This window comes from Papaver somniferum, chromosome 3, assembly GCF_003573695.1.
Source record: "Papaver somniferum cultivar HN1 chromosome 3, ASM357369v1, whole genome shotgun sequence".
NCBI lineage: Eukaryota > Viridiplantae > Streptophyta > Magnoliopsida > Ranunculales > Papaveraceae > Papaver > Papaver somniferum.
In genome coordinates this window covers 27475845-27503491 of record NC_039360.1, presented here as the reverse complement: position 1 = coordinate 27503491, position 27647 = coordinate 27475845, and the positions used below count along the sequence as shown (strand labels likewise).

At 37.5% G+C, this 27647-nt stretch overlaps 2 protein-coding genes and 1 long non-coding RNA gene across 3 annotated transcripts; 2 read left to right on the top strand and 1 right to left on the bottom strand.

The window, feature by feature from the left end:
* Positions 1–9562: 9562 nt before the first annotated feature.
* LOC113355654 (carbon catabolite repressor protein 4 homolog 6-like) lies at positions 9563–16027 on the top strand. The gene is made up of 15 exons (XM_026598569.1): positions 9563–9757; positions 9861–10350; positions 10605–10771; positions 11176–11241; positions 11488–11540; positions 12112–12193; positions 12305–12354; positions 12802–12883; positions 13165–13257; positions 13369–13401; positions 13501–13604; positions 13682–14738; positions 14892–14980; positions 15235–15322; positions 15642–16027. The coding sequence occupies exons 1-15, from the start codon at positions 9653–9655 to the stop codon at positions 15699–15701; spliced, it is 2619 nt and encodes an 872-aa protein (XP_026454354.1). The 5' UTR covers positions 9563–9652; the 3' UTR covers positions 15702–16027.
* Positions 16028–23168: 7141 nt separating this feature from the next.
* Positions 23169–24528, bottom strand: LOC113355655. Its single transcript, XR_003362502.1, has 3 exons — positions 24367–24528; positions 24082–24275; positions 23169–23770 (listed from the first exon to the last, which is right to left on the bottom strand). It is a non-coding gene; the product is annotated as an uncharacterized LOC113355655 (long non-coding RNA).
* A 653-nt stretch (positions 24529–25181) lies between these two features.
* Positions 25182–27312, top strand: LOC113361068. Its single transcript, XM_026604441.1, has 7 exons — positions 25182–25420; positions 25578–25620; positions 25730–25822; positions 25991–26053; positions 26146–26241; positions 26364–26441; positions 26983–27312. The coding sequence occupies exons 1-7, from the start codon at positions 25215–25217 to the stop codon at positions 27067–27069; spliced, it is 666 nt and encodes a 221-aa protein (XP_026460226.1). The 5' UTR covers positions 25182–25214; the 3' UTR covers positions 27070–27312.
* The last annotated feature ends 335 nt before the right edge of the window (positions 27313–27647 follow it).

The window sequence follows — 27647 nt, the reverse complement described above, 5'->3', positions numbered from 1 at the left end:
GTGCTTGAACTGCTCCTCCGCCAAATCATAGGCGAGAATCTTATGACGTTCTCCACGATATCTCTTGCCAATCCAATTACATCTCTTGCCCATCCAATGACATCTCTCGCCAATCCAATGAATCGCTCCATTGGCAAAGATGCCTGATTCACGAAGAAAGTAAGGGAGGTTTTGTTTTCCTCTCCACCCGCATTGAGAGCCAAGAGTATATACCTCCACATGTCCCTTTAACACATCGTTTAACTCAGTGTAACTGCATCTAACAACCTTATACTCGTTTGTGGAAGGAAGGTATCCAAATCCAACTGATCGATACCTTAAACCCGCCTCTATACTTAAATCCTGGAAGGGAAAGGAGTTCTCCGGTTACTGGATTGAAGATGCCACCAAATGGAGGAACACGGTTAAGGTCGCGTTGAAAACAAACCAATCTGTTGCATGAACCAACCATGTGATGATAATAACTAACATACGAATGCGGGATACGCAGATCGTATTTCCCACCGTCTAACTTTGCAACACTACGGGAAAAATCATCATTGACGACACAAGATAAGAGTTGCAGTACCCCTACGACAACTCCATTTCATGCATTGTGGAACGGGGGTATTGTAGGAAGTCCAAGTTTTTCTACAATGGTTGACAAGTGTTGTAAAGGGTGATGTGATTCATGGTTCGACAATAGTTTGTCAATGTTGTGATTCTCTTTCGATTTTTTTTGATAACCTAACACAACTCTTGCTTGTATTGTAGAACAATCGTGGACAACATAAGTAGCATATCGTAGAAACATATGCAACAATAATTACCAGTATTATGAATAATATTTGCACATCACTTGTATGAATTGTCGAACTATCTTGGACAACACAAACTTATGTTGTAAAGTAACTGTTTCGTAGTCGAAAACTGGAAGACAACATCGATTAGTATTGTGAATACTACTATCATTACACTTCCTAGAGTTGTACAACTATACTGAACAACTCCTACTTATGTTGCAAGATTTGTTTTTACAATACCCTTAACAGTTGTAATATTTGAAGTAACAACTTCTGTTTTCTGTAAATGAATGTGTAACTACAACTTTTATTAGAAGTTGTGTGCATAAAACTATTTTGAAAAAAAAAATTATAGCTGAAACTGGCGAAAGTATTTCACATTCACATTAACCTGTCAGTGCAATACACTTACATTCATTCAAGTTAACCTACTAGTGTTAACCACATACATTCAAAAAAATGGCAGTGATACAAAAGTTTAGTTTTCTAAACACACTCCAAAAAGATTATGAATATGTCTATGGGAACACTAATCGATCCTTGGGCCATGTAATAAAACTTCCGACAGCATTACTAACATACTTGAACTCTGAAGTTGGCATGTAGACATAAGCATCATCCACATGAGCAGTAATCACACAATGTATGCCAGATCATAATGAATCTGGAAACCGCATCCCATTCAAGTTACTATCATTTGTGGGGGAACTTCCATTTCTATTTCGGTAGGAGCCATCATTGAAGGCCTGACGAAGTCTTCTTCAACCTTAGGTTGGTGGATGGTAACATCAGGCAATGGAGTCATTGGACCATTCTTTCCTTTAGGATCCTAATCCAACATGCCCTGCCATTTAAGCTTCATGTAAGCTGCAGTAGCTATCATCCGTTCCTCATCTCCACCAGTCTTCCTACAACAAAACAGTAAAGGTCAAACACAGCTTCTTCACCCATACTAAAATAAGCACAACATCATTGCACAAATCAATACTAGCTCCCTTAGCAGTATCATTGTCCTAGAAGTGGTTATGTAACTAAGTTGCATTGTTTCCGTAACTATTGAGCATGTAAGATTGGCAGGAAGAATCAACTATAAGTTGAAATTAGTAATCTAAAGAACTAAGAGAAAGAGAGAGACAGAGTGAGTTACCTAAATTCCTTTTTCTTAACTGTCGTTGCCTCGCAATCATGTTTTCATGCGCCACAGCCTGAGAATTGGGAACTATATGTAGCCATACAAAATCCTCTTATCTTCTCCTAAATTCTCAGATTACACATGATCAGTAACTCTAATTCCAAAACTTTGTACCTACAAACATTTCCCAACATATCTGGTAAGTACTACGAAAGAGTAACACAAAAATATCAGAACATAACATATTTAATTCAGCTGTCTCACTATACTGAGTTGTATGCTTCTATACGAGATGAAGGAGACAACTTACATGGTCTACCAAGATGGGAACTGCATCAGTTGGCTCCGAATAAATCTCCTAAATCAAAGACCATTGGTTGCAGTGAGTGGAGAATACGATTCTCTTTAGCAGGCCCAAACCTGTACATTATAATCTACATTTTTTTGTTCTGCTGTATTTATCTCAATTGTTGATCTACAAAACACATATCCATAAAACCATTAAAACACAACTATATGGTTCAGTGAAATCCCAAATTTTTCTACATAACCCCTAATTTCACAACAACAAAGAAAAAATCCCATTGCCTGTTAATAACCAAAGAAAATTATAAATTCTAGCAGTTACATTGAGATACCTGTGCAGGGAATTGAGTTTGCTTGACCACCTTCACTCCATCCATATGGGTTGATATTTATTTCCCCATTTCTTGCAGCTTCATATATTCCATGTATTTTTCGATCAGAGTAATTGAACAAGAATATTGGCAAGCCAGGCTTGACGTAAAAGCATCAGTGGCACTGGTTTTGTCTTCTCTTGCTTATCTCGCAGCTGTAAAAGCATCCATTAATCCCGCGAAAAACTCTTCTAACTCTCGGTCAATATCCACCAATACTGCATCACGCCAATAATCACAGCAACATCCTCCTTTTCAGCTGCACATTATCCAACTTCCATTCTCAGTACCACCATTTCAGCATATAACCAGTACCACTGCCATCAACATTACATTCTTCCATGTCTTCTTGTTCATATCCTGCTGCTATAAACACTACATTACCATCATCTTTCACAGCTTTAACCTTAATATCAACCTCTCTAGAGATTCTTGAACATAACCAAGCCCCTACTGCTTATTTCATATCCATCTCATTCTCTGCATCAAGTTAATATCCTGTAACAACAACATTCCATTCCTGCACATATTTGACCATGGCTATCACTCAGCTCAAGTCCAGCACCAGACTCAGCTAACTCCATTATTTGTTTCAAACAACAACAACATGCCCTCAACATGCTCAAGTCGAACACCAGACTCAGCTAACTCCATTCACTTCTTCATTTCTTCATCACCAGTTCTGTCATTTACATCCCGAATCTCCAAAACTTGTTGTTTTTGTTCTCAACTGATGGCAACAGTTAACACCACCAGTTACATTCATCTATAGCAGCAGCAGTCTTCAAAACTTCAATATCAAACCGAAACCATGAATATCAACATTATACTTCTTCATCTGAACCCTAACAACAAGCATACAACCACACAATTACCAAAAAACCCATCTTCTTATGATTGAAATCGAGCTTAGCTTCCCCTTTAATCAATTCAAATCTTCAAATCTATCACAGAATCATACATCCAACACAAACCCTAGCTCTGATTTTATCAATCCTCCAACACAATAGAACCCTAGTTCTTCATAAATATGCCCATGTCTTCTATCTATCTGAGGGAATCAATCGAACCCATCTCTGTTTTCAGTTGAAGCTCAGAAACCCTCATTTCGATTTCCATCTCCTCCCTGAGTTCTTCATCTGCGTCTATGCTTGAATTAACTTCAAAAACTCTTGTCTTCTCTCAAACAGAACCTCACAGACCAACGGTACCATTTACTGCCAGAATTCATCCAAATCACCCATAGAATTTCACTATTTCGGTTGTCAACTCAGACTCTACCCAGCTAAAACATCAACCATTCAACCACAAACTCATCATCCCCAATTGAGCTCAGAGATTTTGATTTTGATTTTGATGAATCGAGAACTTCTAGAGATGGAAGAATTGAGTTATGTGATGAATATTTGAAGGAAACTTGAGTTAGGGACGCCGTTGATTGTTACCGAGAAGAAATTTGGTTTTGTGTAACTTGAATCAGTGATGGGGTTGATTAGAATTTGCTTCAGATCTGGATTTGATGAGCTGCTACTATTGACTGTTGCGGGTGAGAGAAAGGGGGAGTTAAAGAGAGAGATTGAGAGAAGATGATGAAGAAGAGGGGTCGAGAGAAGAGCAGCGGTGGTGATGGAGCGCCGCCGTCATCTGTGGAGTAGAGGTGTTCTTCAGCGGTGGTGATTGAGAGAAAAACAGATAGGAATTGGGTTCGAGTGGTTGAAGGAGGGTTATGCTTCGGAAAAAAAGAAAGAAGAAAAGAGTGAATCCGAATGAAAATGATGGACAGTTGAGATTGTATTTGAGATGCTCATACGGATTAAGAAAAGATCTTGACGGTTGAGATTGTATTTAGGATGCTCATGCGGATTGAGAAGTATGTGTTTCATTTTGTGCTAATACGAGCTCATGTATTCGTTTTGATTATCAACCTTCGACACGAAAAAAATCCAAAAAAAATATGAATAAATGTAGCACATTCTTATCGACATTTTGATATAAAAAAATCCAAAAAATGTATAAGAATAAAGTTGAAAAATAAGAAATCAATCCGATAATTGGTGTGTTTCTTTGTGCTTTTGTGCTTTCTCTTTGTGCTTCCGGTTTGAATTTCGACTAGTTACATAGGTCATGAAGTAATTTTAACTAGTCATACATGTCATGAAGTATCTTTAGTTCACATTGTATGCAAACCAGGCCCCGAGATCGAAACCTGGCTGGGAGTGGACTACTCTGAGTAAGAAACTTGGTAAGAACGACGAATCCATCCATTTACAGGTAAGATTCCTTCGGAATATTCTATGAAACCTTATACAAACCCTATTTCTGCATATTAGATGCAAACCAGGCTCCGAGATCGAAACCTGGCCGCGTCAGAAACTTGGTAAGAACGACGAATCCATCCATTTATAGGTAAGATTCCTTGGGAGTATTCTACGAAACCTTAAACAAACCCTATTTCTCCATATTGTATGCAAACCAGGCTCCGAGATCGAAATCTGGCCGGGAGTGGACTACTATAAGTCAGAAACTTGGTAAGAACGACGAATCCATCCATTTACAGGTAAGATTCCTTCGGAATATTCTACGAAAACTTAAACAAACCCTATTTATGCATATTGGATGCAAACCAGGCTCAAAGATCGAAACCTGGCCGCGAGTGGACTACTATAAGTCAGAAACTTGGTAAGAATGACGAATTCATCCATTTACAGGTAAGATTCCTTCGGAATATTCTACGAAACCTTAAACAAACCCTATTTCTTCATATTGTATGCAAACCAGGCTCCGAGATCGAAACCTGGCTGGGAGTGGACTACTCTAAGTTAGAAACTTGGTAAGAACGACAAATCCATCCATTTACAGGTAAGATTCCATCGGAATATTCTACGAAACCTTATACAAACCCTAATTCTGCATATTAGATGCAAACCAGGCTCCGAGATCGAAACCTGGCCGCGAGTGGGCTACTCTAAGTCAGAAACTTGGTAAGAACGACGAATCCATCCATTTACAGGTAAGATTCCTTGGGAGTATTCTACGAAACCTTAAACAAACCCTATTTCTCCATATTGTATGCAAACCAGGCTCCGACATCGAAATCTAGCCGGGAGTGGACTACTATAAGTCAGAAACTTGGTAAGAACGACGAATCCATCCATTTACAGGTAAGATTCCTTCGAAATATTATAAGAAACCTTATACAAACCCTATTTCTGCATATTAGATGCAAACCAGGCTCCGAGATCGAAACCTGGCCGCGAGTGGGCTACTCTAAGTCAGAAACTTGGTAAGAACGACGAATCCATCCATTTACAGGTAAGATTCCTTGGGAGTATTCTACGAAACCTTAAACAAACCCTATTTATCCATATTGTATGCAAACCAGGCTCCGAGATCGAAATCTGGCCGGGAGTGGACTACTATAAGTCAGAAACTTGGTAAGAACGACGAATCCATCCATTTACAGGTAAGATTACTTCGGAATATTCTACGAAACCTTAAACAAACCCTATTTATGCATATTGGATCAAACCAGGATCCAAGATCGAAACCTGGCCGCGAGTGGACTACTAAGTCAGAAACTTGGTAAGAACGACGAATCCATCGATCTACAGGTAAGATTCCATCGGAATATTCTATGAAACCTTAAACAAACCCTATTTCTGCATATTGTATGCATACCAGGATCCGAGATCGAAACCTGGCCGTGAGTTGACTACTATAAGTCAGAAACTTGGTAAGAACGACGAATCCATCTATTTACAGGTAAGATTCATTCGGCATATTCTATGAAACCTTAAACAAACCGTATTTCTGCATATTGTATGCAAACCAGACTCCGAGATCGAAACCTGGCTGAGAGTGGACTACTCTAAGTCAGAAACTTGGTAAGAACGACGAATCCATCCATTTACAGGTAAGATTCCTTCGGAATATTCTACGAAACCTTAAACAAACCCTATTTATGCATATTGGATGCAAACCGGGCTCCAAGATCGAAACCCGGCCGCGAGTGGACTACTAAGTCAGAAACTTGGTAAGAACGACGAATCCATCGATCTACAGGTAAGATTCCATCGGAATATTCTACGAAACCTTAAACAAACCCTATTTCTGCATATTGTATGCATACCAGGATCCGAGATCGAAACCTGGCCGTGAGTTGACTACTTTAAGTCAGAAACTTGGTAAGAACGACGAATCCATCCATTTACAGGTAAGATTTCTTTGGAGTATTCTACGAAACCTTAAACAAACCCTATTTCTCCATATTGTATGCAAACCAGGCTCCGAGATCGAAATCTGGCCGGGAGTGGACTACTATAAGTCAGAAACTTGGTAAGAACGACGAATCCATCCATTTACAGGTAAGATTCCTTCGGAATATTCTACGAAACCTTAAACAAACCCTATTTATGCATATTGGATGCAAACCAGGCTCCAAGATCGAAACCTGGCCGCGAGTGGACTACCAAGTCAGAAACTTGGTAAGAACGACGAATCCATCGATCTACAGGTAAGATTCCATCGGAATATTCTATGAAACCTTAAACAAAACCTATTTCTGCATATTGTATGCATACAAGGCTCCGAGATCGGAACCTGGCCGTGAGTTGACTACTCTAAGTCAGAAACTTGGTAAGAACGACGAATCTATCCATTTACAGGTAAGATTCCTTCGGAATATTCTAAGAAACCTTAAACAAACCCTATTTCTACATATTGTATGCAAACCAGGCTCCGAGATCGAAACCTGGTTGGGAGTGGACTACTCTAAGTCAGAAACTTGGTAAGAACGACGAATCCATCCATTTACAGGTAAGATTCCTTCGGAATATTCTACGAAACCTTATACAAACCCTATTTCTGCATATTAGATGCAAACCAGGCTCCGACATCGAAACCTGGCCGCGAGTGGGCTACTCTAAGTCAGAAACTTGGTAAGAACGACGAATCCATCCATTTACAGGTAAGATTCCTTGGGAGTATTCTACGAAACCTTAAACAAACCCTATTTCTCCATATTGTATGCAAACCAGGCTCCGAGATCGAAATCTGGCCGGGAGTGGACTACTATAAGTCAGAAACTTGGTAAGAACGACGAATCCATCTATTTACAGGTAAGATTCATTCGGCATATTCTACGAAACCTTAAACAAACCGTATTTCTGCATATTGTATGCAAACCAGACTCCGAGATCGAAACCTAGCCGGGAGTAGACTACTATAAGTCAGAAACTTGGTAAGAACGACGAATTCATCCATTTACAGATAATATTCCTTCGGAATATTCTACGAAACCTTAAACAAACCATATTTCTGCATATTGTATGCATACCAGGCTCCGAGATCGAAACCTGGCCAGGAGTGGACTACTCTAAGTCAGAAACTTGTTACGAACGACCAATTCATTTACAGGTAATATTCTTTCGGAATATTCTACGAAATCTTAAAAAAAAACTATTTATGAATATTGCATGCAAACCAGGCTCGGAGATCGAAACCTGGCTGCGAGTTGACTACTCTAAGTCAGAAACTTGGTAAGAACGACGAATCCATCAATTTACAGGTAAGATTCCTTCGGAATATTCTACGAAACCTTAAACAAACCCTATTTCTCCATATTGTATGCAAACCATGCTCCAAGATTGAAACCTGGCCGCGAGTGGACTACTCTAAGTCGGAAACTTGGTAAGAACGACGAATCCATCCATTTACAAGTAAGATTCCTTCAGAATATTTTGCGGCTTAGTCACCTGAGCATTTTTTTTGAACATTGTATTTTGTTTCACAACTCTTATAAAGGGTTGTCTTAAAATTAGTATATTAAAGAACCACAAACTTGACAGAACTTGTGATAGTGTAGGAATGGTTAGTGGTGTAGACTTTCATGCAGGAGGCTGAGGATCAAATCCCCCCATCCTCATTTCTGCCAACGTTCTATATTTGCTAGACTTCCATGCAGTAGATTCATGTTCGAATCTCCCTTCTAATCTCATTTTTTCCAACATTCTATATTTTTACTTCAACAACACTTATAAGTGTTGTTATACGTTTTTATTAAAAAAAAAGAAAAAAAAAAACAAAACTTGTGAACTGTAAGGATGGTTGATGAGCCAGACTTCCATGCAGTAGGTTCATGTTTGAATCTCCCCTCTAACACTATTTTTCATCATCATATTTTGGTGTTCTTCAACAACTCTTGTGAAAATTGTGATAGGCTTAGTCACTACCTTTATGGAACAGAGTTGTTATAGCTAAATGTCGTCACAACGTTTTTGCTTAAGGAGTTGTGGTTTGTTTCTTAGCGCAACCCCTTGTTTCCTAAGGGTTGGCAGTGATGATATACGACAACTCTTTCTTTGAAACCAGTTGTAAAACATATGACTTTCTACGATGTTTAGCGAAGAGTTGTAAATCTCCAGTTGTAGATGTATATTTTTCCCGTAGTGCAAGTGTTTCAGTGGAGTAGTACTGCTCAAGATTTTCTTCGTACTCATCTCCATAGTAGAGTTGTACTTCTGTTATATCGTCGTATTGGAGACTATAAAGGTCTGCATAAGCGAACAAGAGACCGGTTTTATTCGTACCAATGAGATTTCTTCATGTTTTGCATACTTGCTTAAACTGTAAGGCGGGTTCAATAGATAAGCGAGAAAATATGTTTTCCGTGATGTCTATGGGAAGGTTCTCCATTGAAGATGATTCTGCTTTCAAAAGATAAATTAAACACTAATCAATCACCTTATTACTTTGCAGAACTCTTCAGTTTTCTCTCTCGACTGTATAAATTGCGTTTTAACTTTTAAATAATGAAAAAAAGAGCCCGACCGGAAAGAATTCCACACCCGACCCACTGGTCACAATAAGCGGGTTCTTTGGTCGGCAGTCATTCAAATGGGCCAAGCCCATGAGCTTGTGGTTTTGTATATCTATTTTTCTTCTCTGCTGATTCTACAGTCGAGGAGGAGGAAAACGAAAGTGAGAAGACGACGACGACCAAATTCACGATCATTAAAACCCTAAATACAAAAACACTCAGAAATGAAAACCCTAGAAATAGAATGAGGTTCGCCTCTTCTTCTTCGTCTTCGTTACAATCTTTTATAATTGCAGCTGCTACTACTGACATCAATTTCGCTTCAATGTCTTCTCTTCGTGGTGGTTACGTACGTAAGAAACCCTAAATTAAATCTTTTAATTTCTTTCTCGTTTTCTCTGTTTGAAATTGAAATCCTAAAAATTGGATTCTAAATTAATTCTTACTCTCAGCCTAGAGGAGGAGCTCCATGTGGAGAATTTTGCTCTCCGTCTGAGAATCAAGAATCATTGGTTACTGAAGATTCACATTTTCCATCAGTTGAAGCTAGAAATAATGGTTTCAGGCAGCATAATGGACGGAATTTCCAAAATCAACATTACCGTCAACCACCGCCACAACAACAGCCATTTCCCCACCCTTCCCCACAATATCGACACCAGCAACCGACTCCTCCACCATATTATCGCCAGCAGCAGCCGAATCCTCCGCTGCATTATCGCCAGCAGCGGCGGATTCCTCCACCCTATTATGGTCAACAGCAGATGAATAGGCCACATCATTATCGCCAACAGCAGCCGATTCCTCCACCACATTATGGTCAACAGCAGCCGAATAGGCCACTGCATTATCGCCAACAGCGTCCGTTTACTCCTCCTGGCACCAAACAATGGGACTACAGGAAGTGGGAGTTGGCGGTGTCACAGCCACCACCTCAATGTGGTATGTATTACTTCACTCCCTGTACTTAGTTATTTTGTAGCAAGTAGAAACCTGTATAACTGTGCATTCATTTGCGAAAAGCAGGATAGTACTAGTATATTTAGTTTTGTTCATAAATATAAACTGATAGAGTTGCCATTTTCACTCTTATACTTGTTATTTTATTTAACTGGGTTGGTTTACATCCAAGTTTTATTTTAAGAAAACTGTGTTGGGAAACTTGACCTTATTTTACTTTAACGGTTGGATTACAGAACGCTTTGTAGTGCTTTCATACAATATACTAGCCAACTACTTGGCTTTAGACCATAGAAGAGAGCTTTATTTTCACATACCATTCTACGTATTGGACTGGGAGCGGCGAAAGAGAAATATACTTTTTGAGCTTGGATTATGGTCGGCTGACATTATGTGTCTCCAGGTATAAGATTCTCGTGTTAGATTTGGATAAACTACTGCATCTATATTCATTGCATTCTACGCGCTGAATTTGATAACCGTTTCCTATTTTTTTCCGATTTACCTCGAGTGTTAGCATGGATGCAGTTTTTTTATACTGTTCCCACGAGTATGGGTTAGGGTATATTTGCTGTCACTTATATATGGTTAATGTTTTCCCAAATAGATATATGTGTGTTCTTTCCAGATTCTAACCCTTTGCTTCTTGCAAGCTCTGTCAAAGTTGCCATTGCCAGCTTACTTTACAGTCTGAATGAATGGCACTTCAGTAGTTATAAATCACTTTTTGTAAAATGTTTATTGATACTTCAAAATTTGCATTCATGACTTGATTTCTTACGTTGTATTCCTTATTTTTACTTGCAGGAGGTCGATAGGTTCCAGGACTTAGAGAACGAGCTAAAGGTCCATGGGTATGAAGGAATCTGGAAGGTCTGTTTTAAAAAATTAGAATCCTCCCAAACAAACAAAAACAGACCACTTGTTATGTCAATAACATCAGTTGTTCTTTGCATAATATTTCAGTTTCTTTCTGTATTCAGGGTTGATTTACTCAGGGATAGACACTGATGTTTTTGTGTTCTTTCTGTTTTGTTACTTGCTATTAGCTTATACATGACCAACAAGTATGCTCTTCTTGCATATGAGTTGAAAGAGAACTTCTTTGTGAATTTGCAGATGCGTACAGGACAAGCAATTGATGGATGTGCAATTTTTTGGCGCACAACACGGTATCTCTTTCCTTTTCAGTATTGATTGCTGTTTTCGCATGAAGCTGGCCGCAAAAATTGATTATTTTTATTTTCATCTTGGTTTTCAAATGATTGAAGTTCCGTCTAAAATGAATAATTCTGTGCTCATTTTTCTCTGTGTTACAATGACATGGACACGGTGTCGGTGTTGGTGTCTTGTATCCAATACGCTACTTCGACACGACAACTTAAAAAACAAAAAGACGTGGACAACGGCACAGTCAATATTGAATTTAGAAGTTTAACATAGATATATAACTGTTTAAGGTAGTGAATTTGCAAGATATATGCGTATTAAGTGTATGATTAGTCCAAAAGGCATTACATAAACTTTACTAAAGAGAACAAGTCCGGGTAAAAACGTATTGACACGTCTGAAATTATTTTTTAGGCGTGTCCATGTAACACGGGTTTTTCTATAGTTTAAAATCTAAATGGCTTGCTTCTCAGACACCTATGGCTGGCTTATTATAGAATAGAGCTTATCAGAGAATTCCAGCAATGGATTGAATCTCACTGTTTCGTTGACTTCAATATTTTGTATGATCAGATTCAAATTGCGGCATGAAGAATCTATAGAGTTCAGAAACCTCGGACTTCGTGATAACGTTGCACAAGTTTGTGTACTCGAGGTATGACATATGTTGAACTCTGAGTTTGACCCCAAAATTCATCCATTCTGAATTACTTTTCTATCTCATTCACATACCAATAACATATTACTTTGTCTTTTCTCCACTAAGTCAAGGAACCAAAACTCCAGTGACAAGGTGTCTGCGGATTCGCCTACAAGGTATAGTTCTTCTGAAATAATTTCATATAATAGTCTACGATTCTACTGCAATGATAGCCTTCTTTTATCACAACGTAGAATGAAAACTAGGGAAACTGAGATTAATTTCCTTGACAAGGACATCCATTCTAGTTAGTGCTGTATCTATTTGGGATGTAATTGCTATTTCAGCATAGTTATTTGTACATAGCAAACTGTGCTGATAGGAAAAATTCAGTCGTAAATAATCAAGTCGCGTAAAAGTCTTTTGCTCTCACCATTCTTTCTTTTGACTTCTTGCCAATGTTTTACACTTGGATGTTGGATTGTCGTAATGTTATAGCCTGGCCTGTGTTTGGAGTCTTTATTGCGCGTGTGAGGTGTCCTATGTTATACCCGGGGTATAATACCCCAGATACTCGCTAAACCTTCATGTCGACTTACAAGATAAAAGTGTTGCTTTTGCAGTGCAAGTGATGCTAATCTAGTTGTCATATGTAATATTCACGTGTTGTTCAACCCTAAAAGAGGAGAAATTAAGCTGGGACAGGTATGCAACCTTTGCAGTTTCTTGTACCAACTACGATTCCATGTGCAACTGTGCATTAGTCAAAGTTGGAACTGTTGTATTAGTACATCTGTAGAGGGCACAAACAATTGAACTTGAATCTCTCTCAGTCTCCTGCAGTATATGTAAGGGTGCTCAGTAACTTCGTCATGCCTGGGGATTTTTTTCATTCTTCTATGAAATTTTGCTCCTTTGAAGATGCATTTCAGCTCTTCGGATATTTCTTGCGCTGCTAAATATTGTATTTCTTACCTGTACAACAGGTCAGAGTGCTCCTAGAAAGGGCTCATGCAGTTTCAAAGCTCTGGAGGGATGCACCATTGGTTCTTTGTGGGGATTTCAACTGTACCCCAAAGGTAAATCAGTTTTCATTTGTTGGCAAATGTTTGTTTTACCTGTTTCACACGAAAACAGGGTTAGCTCCTTAGAGTTTAAATAACAATTGTTTTTATCTTCTATTGCATCAGAGTCCACTGTACAACCTAATACTAGACCAGAAGGTATTCTCTGATTCACTTGTTAAGATTGCTTGAAATATATTTTGCAACATGCACAACATGTCTTTTGTAATATTTATGTTCTGATGTTGAAATTTGCAGTTAAACTTGGATGGGCTTGCTAGAAATCAAGTATCTGGACAACCAACTGCAGAAATATCTGAACTAAAGCGAAATTACCCTAACTCAGGAAACGGGTTTCCTAGGTGAATATCTTACAAACCTTGTGACTTGTTTCCCTCGTGGGCCCCAAATCTAAAAAGCCTTTGTATTATCATTGTAGGGCTCAGTCTAATGATGGTACAGTCAGCACTTCTATGCTGGTTGAGGAGAATGTCGATATGAAACATGGTAATGAACTACCAAACATGCATGACAAGAACAAGCCGTGCGACGAAGTGGATAATTCTTTTTTGGCGACAAACTTAGCAAAGCCTCAGAATATTTGTGAGATGGTAAATGCACCCATGGAATCTGGATCTGATGTCCAATACAAAAATGAAAACAGCAGGACTTACGATGTTATAAGAATTGAGGAAGAAATACTAGATAATTGTAAGGATCAGTTTATGTCACCGCACAGTGTGTCACTTGAACAGATAAAAGAAAGTCCAAATGGCATTCCCGAGGAAGGTGTGCCACCTGTTGATCTTGAAAATGATGGGGTGGAAGAGTTATCCTCGCTTATACCTTCTTATAATGATGATGATGTTTGTATGGAGATCGTGTCTGAAAATGTAGAAAGGCCGGGCCGTACTCTGAGGACTCAACCAAGCTTATCTTCAAGTAATCCAGTGATTGAAACTACAAAGCAAAAGTCTGTTTGCAGTGATATGGAAAAGAGAAATCTTGAATCAGTAGAAAGGATTAATCCCTCAACTTTGTCTGAAGGTACATACCATGTCAAGATCTCTGCTGCATCTACTAGTATTGACCTAAGTGTGGATCCAAAGTCAGGTACCATGTTAGTCAACAAGTCTGGTGAAGATAGAGAGGAAGTGGATCAAGAGCATGGGACTACATCTGAAATATGCCACACTGATGCCACTATGTTGGATGCTGTCTGTGATAGTAAATTCTTAAGCCACGAGTCTGCAGAAACAGATCAATCCTCAGAAAAATTGTCAGATACCGCACACATTTCAGATCTACCACCACCATGTTCTGATGTCCAAATTGATTTCTCTACATCTATTAGTTCCGAGCCTGCAACCACAAGGAGGTACACTTATGACCCCTCTTCGTGGACTCCGATGGATATAGAAACAGCAACAGGAAACGCAGAGTGCATGCTTTTAGAAAGTCCTCTTAAGTTAAAAAGCTCGTATGCAGAAGTTGAGGTTGGTCATTCAATAACCTTTAAGCTCACATCCCATTCTTTTGGTCTGGACTGATGCAATGTCAATTTGAACTCAGATCATGTGAACTTCACTAAAAATTGTTGTTTTTCTATTTCTTAGTTATATACTGAGCTTTATGTATTCATGCACCAGGATTTTTCTGGGACTAGAGATCCAGTGAGCATGGAACCTCAAGTGACCAGTTACCACAGACGATTTGCGGGTACTGTTGACTATATATGGTAAGTACATCTAAGGTGGTATTTGTACCTTTTTATTTTATTCAAATTGAATTTCCTGCGTAAAAAGTTGAATCAACTGGTCCCCTAGCAGTTTAGTTTACTGAACCCTCAATACCTTTGTTGTGTCTTTTATAACAACAAGAAGATGCTAAATTAGCTATAAGAAATATAAAGGGTTTCAAGATTAGTGTAACACATAGTCATATGGTTTTGGTCGGTTGGTTGACTGCTAACCTAAATTGATCTTCCTTCAGGCATTCCGAGGATCTACAGACAGTCAAGGTTCTCGATACGATACCTAAACAGGCTCTTCAAAACTGGAGTCTTGGATTCCCAACCAAGGTATATCATTATCACTTTCTTTCTTTTTTAGGACATGTCGGTAGCATCTTTGTTCCATAACCATTTCCAGCGGCAGAGTGAATAGATTATCAGAAACTTAAAATGTTACACCATTGCCCTAATGCTCTAAACAAACAATCATGTTAATGAAAATGGCATGATTTCCAAAAAAACTAGGAATGTGTTGCATTCTTGTAGCTGACAAAAGTGAGGAATCTTAGTGTTTTGCATATTTTGAAGCCCACTGTGGCACTCACAACTTAACCCGCCCTTAATGGTTAGAATGTTTGTTTGATGGGGTTCCTTTCTCTTTTTCCAGAAATGGGGCAGTGATCATCTCGCATTGGCTTCTCAATTGGCATTCAAGAAAGACACATGATGATCGATGTGTTCCATAGTTGTAAGTAGGGGGTTAGTTCTTAAACAGACACCAGATTCACTCTCTCTGTATATACAAATGCTGTTGGTTTAGTTAGTTGATTAGAAGTAAATCAAATAGTTCTTATAACTTTAGCCATGTTAACAGTAACATCAGACTTTTCCATGATGAATTGGAAATTTAGTGAAATTAAAAATTGAATACATTCAAGTGTTTCTGTCCTGTTCAACTGATTGGACTGATCAGCTTATTTGTCCTCTGTATATGTCTTCTGTTAACTTCATTAAATCACAAGTTTAGTGCTGTGAGCGGATTACTTCATTAAATCACAAGTTTAATGCTATGCTCTACTATATAGCTTGGCAATTTTGTTTCTTTCCTTTTAAGCAAGGAATCCAATTATGTGTCCAGTCCTTGGAAGAGTGTTAATCTAACACTCTATTAATCGTAGTCCGCAACTTTGCTGCTAAAAATCTCATCTCTCATTGCATTTTTTTGGAAAGGTCATCTGTCACTGTATAGCAAATTTAAGAATGTGAATTTGACTCTGATTCGGGGAGATGTCAGATCGTTTAATATACGCACGCGCGATGCGCCTGCCAAACCTTTCCCTTTAACTAAAATCAAACGTTTTAGGATAATTTTTCATTCAGAAATATCCATGTATACAATGTGTATTCATAAATCATTTTCCCAATTAACACAGTTCAAAATGGAAAAATAATGAAGCCATAAGCCGCAATTTCAAATACAAATAAGATGCATCCTTCATAACGTACCGTAGAATTTATGGAATTCATCTGACAACTAATTTTCGTCAAAGAAGAAGTTCAGTTAGATGTAATCCGCAATCTTGGCTTCTACATTAATAAACTTGCACCACCCGTTACTAAACAGAGCCTCCTTTAGAGCCCAGAATAAATGTTCACTAAACCATAAATTCAAACTAATATAAGTTGTTATTTGATAAGAACTGTAAACAAAGAAAATATGTAGACGAATAGAAAGGCATAAGATGCACAACTAAAAATGAAAAAGACCCGCTATGTGCCTGGCAGTGCTTTAAAAAATAAATTCAAACTCTTCATTCAATGATATTTTAATCACTAATATCCATTTATAAGTATCGTCAAGAATATTTCTCAGTGAATCGGCACACCAAATTAGCAATCCGTTTGGTCTTTCTTGCTGCAGAAACTGAATTACGGCACAACATTTGCTTCTATGGATTATGATTCTTGATGTTGGGCCTGCTCTATCGACAGGCGGCCTCTACCGAGGTTAATAATAGGAGCCGCATTGAGCTCTAAAGTGAATAATTTGATGCAGAACAATTTCAAAAAAAAAAAAACTTATAATTTATGTTGATATATTGAACACACGGAGTTTTGAATCTTTTCAAAGAAGACTTGAACCTCCGAGAAAAATGAAACGCATCCATATTAAAATTCTAGCACAAACTTACTAAGTGGACATTCCATTCAATTTTTTCTGCAAAGGAGATCTTCAAACTTGAAGCTTGAGAGCAGTATTTATTTCCCCCTAAATAAATCAATCAACAAACATGCGGCATTCTAGCACTCAACATCAGCTATCTCACACGACCTGTATATGGTTAAATTGACTGCTAAGACCTGATTAAGCCTTCTCTTGTGATACCTAGCTTTAGGTTTCTGAACAGTCTGCGTATTTTTCAGTTAACAGCTACGAATTGCTTTTTAGAAGGTTGTCATCTAGGGAGATCACCAATATATGTCCCTAAGCTTATACCATGACAGGTAATATTACCTTTTAAACTGTTGGATCGAATTACATTTTCAACTACTAATTTGGGGTGATTGTTTCAGCTCCATCAACTTACGCATTATATAAGAATGCTATGTTTCTAACTCCACCTAGATTCTAGAATGGGTTAACAACTTACGCATTATATAAGAATGCTATGTTTCTAACTCCACCTAGATTCTAGAATGGGTTAACTTACGGCAACATAATCAGTAATGCAAGATACCCCATAAGTGTTCTAAGTCATCACCCCAACTTTTAATGTGCAGAACCACGCATATCCAATCAATCCAATTATGTTGCACGAAATTGGCACTCGTTAGAGGTCAAACAGAGAAATACACTTATCAAATCGATCCCATTTTGTTGCATTTAAAAAAGAAAAAAAATCAATCCCATTTCATTTTTGTATCTAATAACAGTAGAACTAACACAATCGATACTGGAAGCAATCATTTAAGCATGTTATGCCCAATAGGGAACTTAGTGTAGCACAGATAAGGGTAACAGGGATAGGTTTAAGTTTCGTTAGAAACTTAATAGAAAACTGATTCTAGGATCAAGATTCTAAGGTAAAGATTGATAATCAATTTTGATGATAATAATAATAATAATAAGATGTGTCTTGTAAGCAAGAGACCTAGCCTTTATATAGGCTTACATGAGATGATAAAAGGAAAGAGTTTAACGAAAACTAGAAAAGGAAATACTTGCAAAGCAAACAAACTTAAACTGACGTAAGGGATCAACTGTCATAGTTGATCCATAAGCATGGGATCAACTGTTAAAGTTGATACAAAAGAAAAGGATCAACAACCATTGTTGATACAGAGGAAGATGTACTACACCAGTCCCCCGTTCTTGAAAGAAACTCGTCCTCGATTTAATGAATAGAAAGAACGTCATTTTCTCCATGAAAAGTAAAAATTTCTTGCACATTGAATATATTAGAGATGTTACAATTTGATGGAAGATCAATAACATATGCATTATCACTGATTTTCTTCAAAATCTTGAATGATCCATATTTCTTCATCTTGGTCTTGTGGTAAGTACCAGTAGGAAACCTTTCCTTTCTCAGATGAATCAAAACCAATTCTCCTTCATCAAAAGTCTTAAGTCTTCTATGTTGATTTGCATCTTCCTTGTATTTGTTATTATATTCTGTAAGCTTGGACTTAACTTCTTGATGTATGAGGGAAGCTTTCTCAATAAAGTTATCGGCCTTATCATTTGATTTACGCAGCTTGGGAAGCACCACCAAATCTAAAATATGATTAGGAACCTTAGAATAAACAATTTCAAAAGGCGTCTTACCTGTGGATCGATTGAATGAAGTATTATAAGCAAATTCCATGTTTGGGAGAAAATTATCCCATTGCTTCTCTTTTCCTCCAATAACTTTGGCTCTAATCAAATTTCCCAAAGATCGATTGACTACTTCGGTTTTCCCATCTGTTTGAGGGTGAGAAGTTGTACTATACTGAAGTTTAGTTCCCAAACGCATCCATAAATACATCCAGAAATAACTCAAAAATTTAGTGTCTCTATAAGAAGTAATTGTCTTGGGAATTCCATGCAGACGTACCACTTCTTTGAAAAATAAATAAGCAACGTTGGAGGCATCTGTAGTTTTCTTGCAGGCTATGAAGTGAGCCACTTTTGAATAACGATCAACAATTACCAAAATAGAATCATTCCCCCTGGCAGTACGTGGTAATCCAAGCACAAAGTCCATGCTAATACCAACCCAAGGAGCATCTGGAATTGGAAGTGGAGTATATAAACCTGTGTTTTGAATATTCCATTTGGACTGTTGGAAAACCATACATTTTTGTACGTACCTTTGAACGTCCCTTTTAAGAGATGGCCATAAATAACGTTCTTCAACCAAAGCTATAGTTTTATCACGTCCAAAATGTCCTCCCAGGCCACTTCCATTTAATTCTTGGATTAAATGAAGTCGTAAAGAACATTGTGGTATGCATAAACGATTCCCCTTAAAAAGGAAACCATCTTGAAGGAGAAAATCATCAACACTGCCTGTTAAAGAACCACACTTTTCCCAGAGTGTCTGAAATTCTTTGTCTTCACTATACAAATCTTTCAAGAAATCAAAGGCTAAACTATGATGTTTAAGAGTAACTAGAAGATGATCTCGCATACTCAAAGCATCAACAACTTGATTAAGTTTTCCATTCTTATGTTTAATGGAAAAGGTATATTGATTGATAGTAGATAACCACCTGTCATGCATCCTATTGACATTTGCTGAAGTTTTCAGAAACTTGAGAGCTTGATTATCAGTGTTGACAACGAACTCACTGTGAATATTGATTGATAGTAGATAACCACCTATCATGCATCCTATTGACCTTTCCTGAAGTTTTCAGAAACTTGAGAGCTTGATTATCAGTGTTGACAACGAACTCACTGTGAATAAGATAAGGATGACAATTCTTAAGAGCTTGAACTAGAGCAATTAATTCCAACTCATAAATAGACCACTTCTTCCTTGTATCAGAATTCTTTTCACTATAGTATGCGATTGGATGTCCTTCTTGAGATAACACAGCACCAATACCAACTACCGAAGCATCACAATAAATCTCAAAAGGTTTATCAAAATTTGGCATGGCAAGAACAGGTGCGCTACCCAACTTTTCTTTGAGAAGATTAAAGATCTTTCTGCTTCTTCAGTCCATGCAAAAGTATCATGTTTCAAACAATCTGTCAAACAAGCTGCAATTGTTCTGAAATTTCTCACAAATCTTCTATAGAAGGATGCTAACCCATGAAAACTTCGTACTTCTCGTATAGATGTTGGAGTAGGCCATTCTACAATTGCTTTCACCTTAGAATCATCCACAGAAATACCAATATCTGACACAACATATCCCAAGAAAGTGACTTTGTTTGTAAAGAAAGTGCACTTCTTTAGATTCACATACAAAACATTGTCTTGCAGTGCCTTAAAGACTTGAGATAAATGTGAAATATGTTCTTCTTCATTGTTGCTAAAAATCAACATGTCATCAAAATATACTCTGACAAACTTTCCAAGAAAAGGTTGCAGAACTTGATTCATGAGGCGCATAAAGGTACTAGGAGCATTAGATAAACCAAAAGCATTACTAAACATTCATATAAGCCTTCCTTTGTCTTGAATGTTGTTTTCCACTCATCACCTTCACGAATACGTATTTTATGATATCCACTACGCAAATCAAGCTTGCTAAGGACTTTAGCACCATAAAGAATATCAATCATATCATCAATTCTTGGTATAGGAAACCTATATGGTATAGTAACTCTATTTAAAGCTCTACAGTCTATACACATACGATGTCCACCATCTTTATTGTCTACTAAAAAGGCTGGACTAGCACAAGGACTTTCGCTAAGTCTTATCAAACCTTTCTGTAACAAATCATCAACCTGACCTTGTAATATCTCATGCTCTTTAGGACTTAACCTATAATGAGGTTGATTAGGAATAGAAGTTCCAGGTATAAAGTCTATCTGATGTTGTAAATCTCTCAGTGGAGGTAAAGTATTTGGTAACTCAGTAGGAAATAAGTCAGTAAAAGAAGACAATAAGGGTTGTACCTTGTCTGGAATCTCCACCATAGGTTTAGTAACTTCACGAGAACTCAAAGAATGAGTTTTCAAAGAATGAACAATAGTAGAGTATTCTTCTTGTCTGCTGGTTCCTTGATTGAAGAAGAAGATTGTAAAAGCCACAAAACTTTGGTGAATCCTTCATGAACAAAAGTATAAGTATTCTCATAGCAGTTATGAACAGCACGAATATCATACTGCCATGGTCTTGCCAATAATAAACTTGCTGCAGTCATGTTAATAACATCACACAAAGCATAATCTGAATACCCAGGGAAAGAGAATTTCACCAAACATTGATGAGTGATCTGCTGAGTGGGTGAAATGTTTATCCAGCCAACTGAATATGGTTTTGGATGAAGAGTAACAGGTAAACCAAGTTTTTCAACCAACTTTGCAGAAACATATTTTTCTGTACTTCCATTGTCAATGATCATGTTGAAAAGCTTTTCTTCAATGAAACAATGAGATACGAAAATACTATGCCTCTGAGTAGGACATGGTTCAGTGATTAAAACTGGTCGAATCATTCCAAGAAAATCTGCATCATAGGTCTCATGTTCTTAAAGATAAAATAACTCATCGTCTCCTAGAGCTTCTTCTTCCAGAGTTTCTTCTTGAGTTTCATTAATGTAAGCATGAAACTTGCGACAATCACTAGAAGTATGGCCAGTTTGGTTGCACTTATTACATCTATCTCCTCGAAACTTTGAATAAGGATTATAGGTTTTAGATAATGGTGGAAATTGTTGTTGATATTGATTACCTCTAGTATTTCGAGCAACATCTCGTTGAGGATTAGCTTGAGGTGGTTTAGAATATGGTATATGCATCATTGGAGCAGCCTCTGAAGGAGAAGATGTTGGTTGTTGTTGTTGATATGGCTGGCTAGTAATTCTATCTTGTGGATCAACAAAGGCAGTTGACCCTTTTGGATATGGATCAACAACGACGGTTGATCCCCTTTCATCCTGGTAACCATAGGAAGAGTTATACGGTCTGGCAGCTTTATAATAATGTTGATAACGAGCATGACGTGGAGTTGCTTGTCTAGAAGTATTGAGGACACGCCTTTCAATCTTAATAGCTTGTTGGATGGCTTCAACCATTGTAAACACAGATGGTGTCATACCCTGTTGAATTAAGTTGTTCAAACCATCAACAAAACGTGCAACTAATTGCTCCTCAGTTTCATTCAATTGGTTACGAGCAACTAAAGCATAGAACTCAGCAACGTATTCTTCAATTAGTCTGGCTCCTTGTCGACAGTTCTGAAGATTAATAAAAAGTTGTTGCATGTAATCTTTAGGTAAAAACTTAGCTTTTAACAAATCTCTCATTCTGTTCCAAGTACGTATGGGATGTTTATGAGAATTGCGCCGATCTTCACCAAGTTTTCCCCACCAAGCTGCAGCTCCACCTAGCTACCAGCTTAACTTGAGAAAATTCAGGAACTTCCATGAAGTTGAAAAAGGAATTTACTTCATAAATCCAATAATTCTTCAATATGCAAACCACCATGAAAATTAGGGATATCAGCCTTCAGCTTATATTCTGGTAAAGTTCCATAAGGATTCACACCATATTTCAACCGTTTGTCATCAATCCATTGTTTCTCTTGTCAGCCTTCAACTTATTTCTTCAGCCTTGTCATCTTCATCATAATGGAGGGGAACTGTAACCAGTTTTTTGTTGACATAACCTTCTATTGGTTCCCTGTGGTTAAGTTTGTGGAAGATATTTTCAGGAATATTATTATTCTGAGTAAAAGAAGAATTAACTTTTTTGTTTCATCATCTTCTTTTTCGCCAGTGCTTTTTTATTCATCTTCTGTATCATCGATCAAATCAGGTATGTCTTCTTTTTCTAAACCAGTATGTTTAAATAATTTGTTCATGTAATCTCCTTGGAAAACTAATCTCTTTTCCATAGTTTCAAGCTTTTCCTTGAGAGCATTGTTTTATGTTTCATTGGTTGCAAGCTTAGTTTCAATATTTGTAATGGAAGTTTGAAGAGGTTTCAAAAGGTCTGCAATTTCATCTAAGGTGATAGGTTTTTCAGCCATAGAAACGAAAGGTAGGGTTTTGAGTTTGTGCGGAAGCTGTGAAGGATCTGTCTTTAGATAGAAATCTAAAAATTCTGTATCTGATACCAACTAGTGTAGCACAGATAAAGGTAACAGGGATAGGTTTAAGTTTCGTCAGAAACTTAATAGAAAACTGATTCTAGGATTAAGATTCTAAGGTAAAGATTGATAATCAATTTTGATAATAATAATAATAATAGTAATAATAATAAGATGTGTCTTGTAAACAAGAGACCTAGCCTTTATATAGGTTTACATGAGATGATAAAAGGAAAGAGTTTAACGAAAACTAGGAAAGGAAATACTTGCAAAACAAAGAAACTTAAACTGACGTAAGGGATCAACTGTTAAAGTTGATACAGAGGAAAAGGATCAATAACCATTATTGATACAGAGAAAGATATACTACATCAGAACTGAAAATACTAATTGAATTAGGTTACCACTAACCTTGAAAAGGAAACTCGTCGTCCTGCACAATTTTGCCATTGCTGTTATTTTGTGTTTATCACCATGGCTTGTCATGTCTCTCTCTTGCAACAACGCTGCTGATCTTCTTTCGTCATGGATTCACTTTCTTCGAAATAGATAGAGAAATTACAATTTTATGCCATCCGTGTGTTCAATTGATGTGGCAGTAGATAGAGTAGAAATTGAAATTAAACAGTAAAATTGTAACTTAGGCATTTTCACAAACAGATAAAGTTCCAAAAGAGAAAGAATTATAGGTAGAAAATGAAATTTCACTAAACAAATTAGGGTTCCAACATTCACAAATATTAAGAATTATAATTCAATCCGAAATTCAGAAACGTAATTTAAAAAAAATTCGTAATTGCAACAGAACAAATTGGGGTTCTTTATCCAGTGAAAATGGTATATACTTACAATTCTTTATCTTCTTTCATTTGCTTGAATCGCTTCTCTTCTTTTTCTTCATCTTACCATCAGGTACACCACATCCGTCGCTATCTAATCGCCATTACAAAATTCTTCTTCGGACGAGTAAGAGAGAGTGATAACAGATTTCTTTTAAAGCTCCGATGGAATTTGATCTTTCTTCAAAACCCCAAGATGTCAATCTAAATCAAAGTTGTGAATTACATCAATTGAAACACTAATCGAAGCGTAAACCATAATTTAGTAACGAAATCAGGGGAAATAAACCCTTACTTTGTGAATTAAATTCGGTGGAATAATCCGTTTATACCTAAACTGGAGCACTGTGAGTGTGTTTTTTTGTTATCGTCGATGCTCTCTTTTAGAACGAAGAAGGAGCCGTTTTATCCTATTGCCCTTGATTATTTCCAATTTACGTGGTGTGCCAAATATGCCTGCTTTTTGATGAAGGATAGCTTTGTCATTTCGGGGGTGTCCGGACCAAATGAGGGTCGTCCCAAAACTCTCCCTTTTCTTTATTATAATAAGATTTTTGTGATATCTGACTTGGGATCTGACAGGTACTTGAGTTGAGTCTGAGACTCTGGTTCAATGCTACAGAGCCCCCGGCTTTGTAAACCACTGCGTGGCATCTCCATCCACCATTGATCTCCTCTCATCCTACCCCACCAGGAAAAATAGAGGGGCATGTTTTAAAGTTTGGACCAACCAAAAATTGACATGTAAGCGGTGTAAACTTTTGGGGTATAAAACCGGGGCTATCTATCATTTTCGGAGACTCTGAGTACCACTTTGCAGGTGGAATGGTACATATCTGACTTGATTTGAAGACAAAATTGTATCTGACATAAATAGTTCTCAGTCAGATTATGATCTGAATCGGTCATCATAAATTTTTCGAAACACAAACCATCTAACTCGGAAAGAGTCAGGATTCTGAGTCAGATACGGAGTCCAGATTCAAAGGGTGCACAATCTGACTCCGAGTTACGTGTAAGCACACTACTCTACTTATCCACGTGGGCCCATATCAGCGCTATGAACATTTGTCCAGGTTCTTTATTAGTTGGTTCAATCGGACGAAATTCCCAGTTTTCACAGCTACTGTTTTTTCAGAGAAGATGACGACGATGGCGTTAGCTCCTTCCTCATCCTCGTTATCATCTTCTCATGAACCCTATACTTGCTTGTACAAATCAAAGCAAGTTAATTGCAATAAATTTCTCCATCGGAGCAGCTTCAGTGTCAAGAAGAATCGGATTAGTAGTAATAATCGCTTCAGAGCTTCTTCTTCTGCTGATGTTCCAGACTTTCTTTCTACTGATTGGTGATACTTTTATCCCTATCTGATTTCTAGTTAAAGTTTCTTAGAGATTTAGTAGAATATGAAATTAATCGAAACCTTAATCTAATTCAGATTAGCATTAGATGATGTTCATATTTGAAATTGCCAATTAATTCCTGTTGTGTGGTTTCTATTGCAGGCTCGAGTCACGCAGGAAAAAACCTTTTGGTCCTAAATTGAATGTAATTATTTATCCTGTTGAATATGTTGTTTTTTTGTTCTTAATTCTGGATTACTTATTAGTAAAAAATCAATTTTATCAATCGTCTCTACTTTAATCTCTTGATTTAGTTTAGTGCAGAAGACGCAGTGCAATGCCAACTTGATGCACTAAAACACAATGACCAGCCCAGGCAGGATTATGGAGTGGAAGTCATGTATAGGGTAATATATCTGTTCATTCATTTCTACGTATATACTGAATTTCAACTTCAATTTGTGTTTTATTTCTTTGATTTGTTTCTTCAAATAAAAAAATTATAAACAAATTCATTTCTATGTATATACTGAATCCCAACTGAAGAATGCTTTTCTTCTTTATTCGCATGATAGTTTGCGGGGTTTGATCCATTTGAGAGATCGACGTATTTTGGGCCTTTCTTCGATCTAGGACAGGTAAGTTGGTTTTTTGCTTGCGCTTTCGCATCAAATTGAAATTACAGTCTGAGAAAGTGAGTTTATGTTGGATGTTATCCATTTCAATGTAGTTTGAACGATTTAGGAGGATCTTCCACCACTCTACTTACCGAGTTCTTCTCGGTCATAAGGAAAGGGAGATTTTGAGCAGTCTATGGGTGGAAGAGGTATGCCCCAAGTTTTTCACTTGCAAAACACTGCCGTACATAGTTTAGAATGAGAGTAGTTTGATGTGTTACTATGCATGTTTGGCTAACTTGCTTCTTTGGTCTACATCAACTTGGAATAGAACCGTTTCAAACAGAGAATTTGGATACGAGGAGCTCGTCCAGAAGAAGAAGAGATATTCCAATTTACAATGGTTCAGGTACCTCGGTCTTTCCCTCTCTCCCTCTCCCACACACACGTGATTGGATTCTCTAAAACATGTGAGAGACTTGAACGAATTCAAAGCCTCGACCCTCAACCTATAGACACTGTTCCATACTTTCCATGTAAGCCACAGAGGCTTCAGGTTAACATCATTAAGGTACTCAGCAACTAGTAACACAATGAGTCATGGCCATATGAAACCCTGCAACACTCTTAAGCAGCTCACGAGTGATGGACTTGCGGAAGCTACCAACTGTAACACCAGCTTTGTTTGCAATCTCTCGAAATAGCTGAATGATCATCGAAATAAAGACCCATCTGATATGAAATGACATCCACTAGAGGTGGCTCCCAAGCAGAAGTGGGAAACTCTGGGTACAATATATGTGAGATGAATATTCCATATTGAAGCAGTTATGTCTACAAGAAGCAGTCTGAAAACTTGTCTCACACACACAATGAACATATGTATAACCTTTCAAGTTAGTAAATGCTAACCCTTGTTCTTCTGTTTATAACTTGTGAGCTACTTACAGAGAATTGGTGGTTCTTGGGATGGTTATTGGCTGACAGAGAGCCTACTTCACGACGGAGATGGTTTTGCCGGAGGTGTTGCTTATTGATCTGATGAAATTTTGTCGATTACTAGGTGCTGAAGTCGTAAAGCGGTGGACCTTCATATGTATAAAGATACGCTCTGTGTAAATGATATTATAACTTGTAGGTGTACGTGCAGTAAAACCCCGGTTACACATTGTTTAAAACTGGTTATAGAAATAAATAAGTTAAGGTTGTTTGGGTCCCTAGTGGAATCTAGTTCTCTCTTTTGCTAAAGTATATGAAATATAATGATTAATTTCTTGCAATAGGCAGAGTTTTTCTCTTTTGGTTCCAGTAGATGAATGATGCATATATAAAATAGGCATACATCTACCAAAATAATGTGTTTGAAAATACATTGAATCGTCTTTTAATCCATTTATTTAACAGCGAATACATGGAATTACAGATATTAAGGTTCCCAGCAAACAGACTGACCAACCGAGTGTTTTACTAATTACCTTGGTTACAACATAGGACACAAATGAGACCAAATTTTATAGATAACGGGATGGTAACAAAAAGAATTATCAAATACCATCTGAGTGTATTACTCATACCAAGTCGGGTGGAAAGCCACGCGTTGTCCTTCACTGATGTT

Coding starts and splice junctions, on each gene's coding strand:
- LOC113355654 (XM_026598569.1), top strand. CDS start 9,653: ATGAGGTTCGCCTCTTCTTCTTCGTCTTCGTTACAATCTTTTATAATT. Junction 10,351..10,604: donor ACAGCCACCACCTCAATGTG/GTATGTATTACT, acceptor GTTGGATTACAG/AACGCTTTGTAGTGCTTTCA. Junction 11,242..11,487: donor GGTATGAAGGAATCTGGAAG/GTCTGTTTTAAA, acceptor GTGAATTTGCAG/ATGCGTACAGGACAAGCAAT.
- LOC113361068 (XM_026604441.1), top strand. CDS start 25,215: ATGACGACGATGGCGTTAGCTCCTTCCTCATCCTCGTTATCATCTTCT. Junction 25,421..25,577: donor GACTTTCTTTCTACTGATTG/GTGATACTTTTA, acceptor TTTCTATTGCAG/GCTCGAGTCACGCAGGAAAA. Junction 25,621..25,729: donor CTTTTGGTCCTAAATTGAAT/GTAATTATTTAT, acceptor CTCTTGATTTAG/TTTAGTGCAGAAGACGCAGT.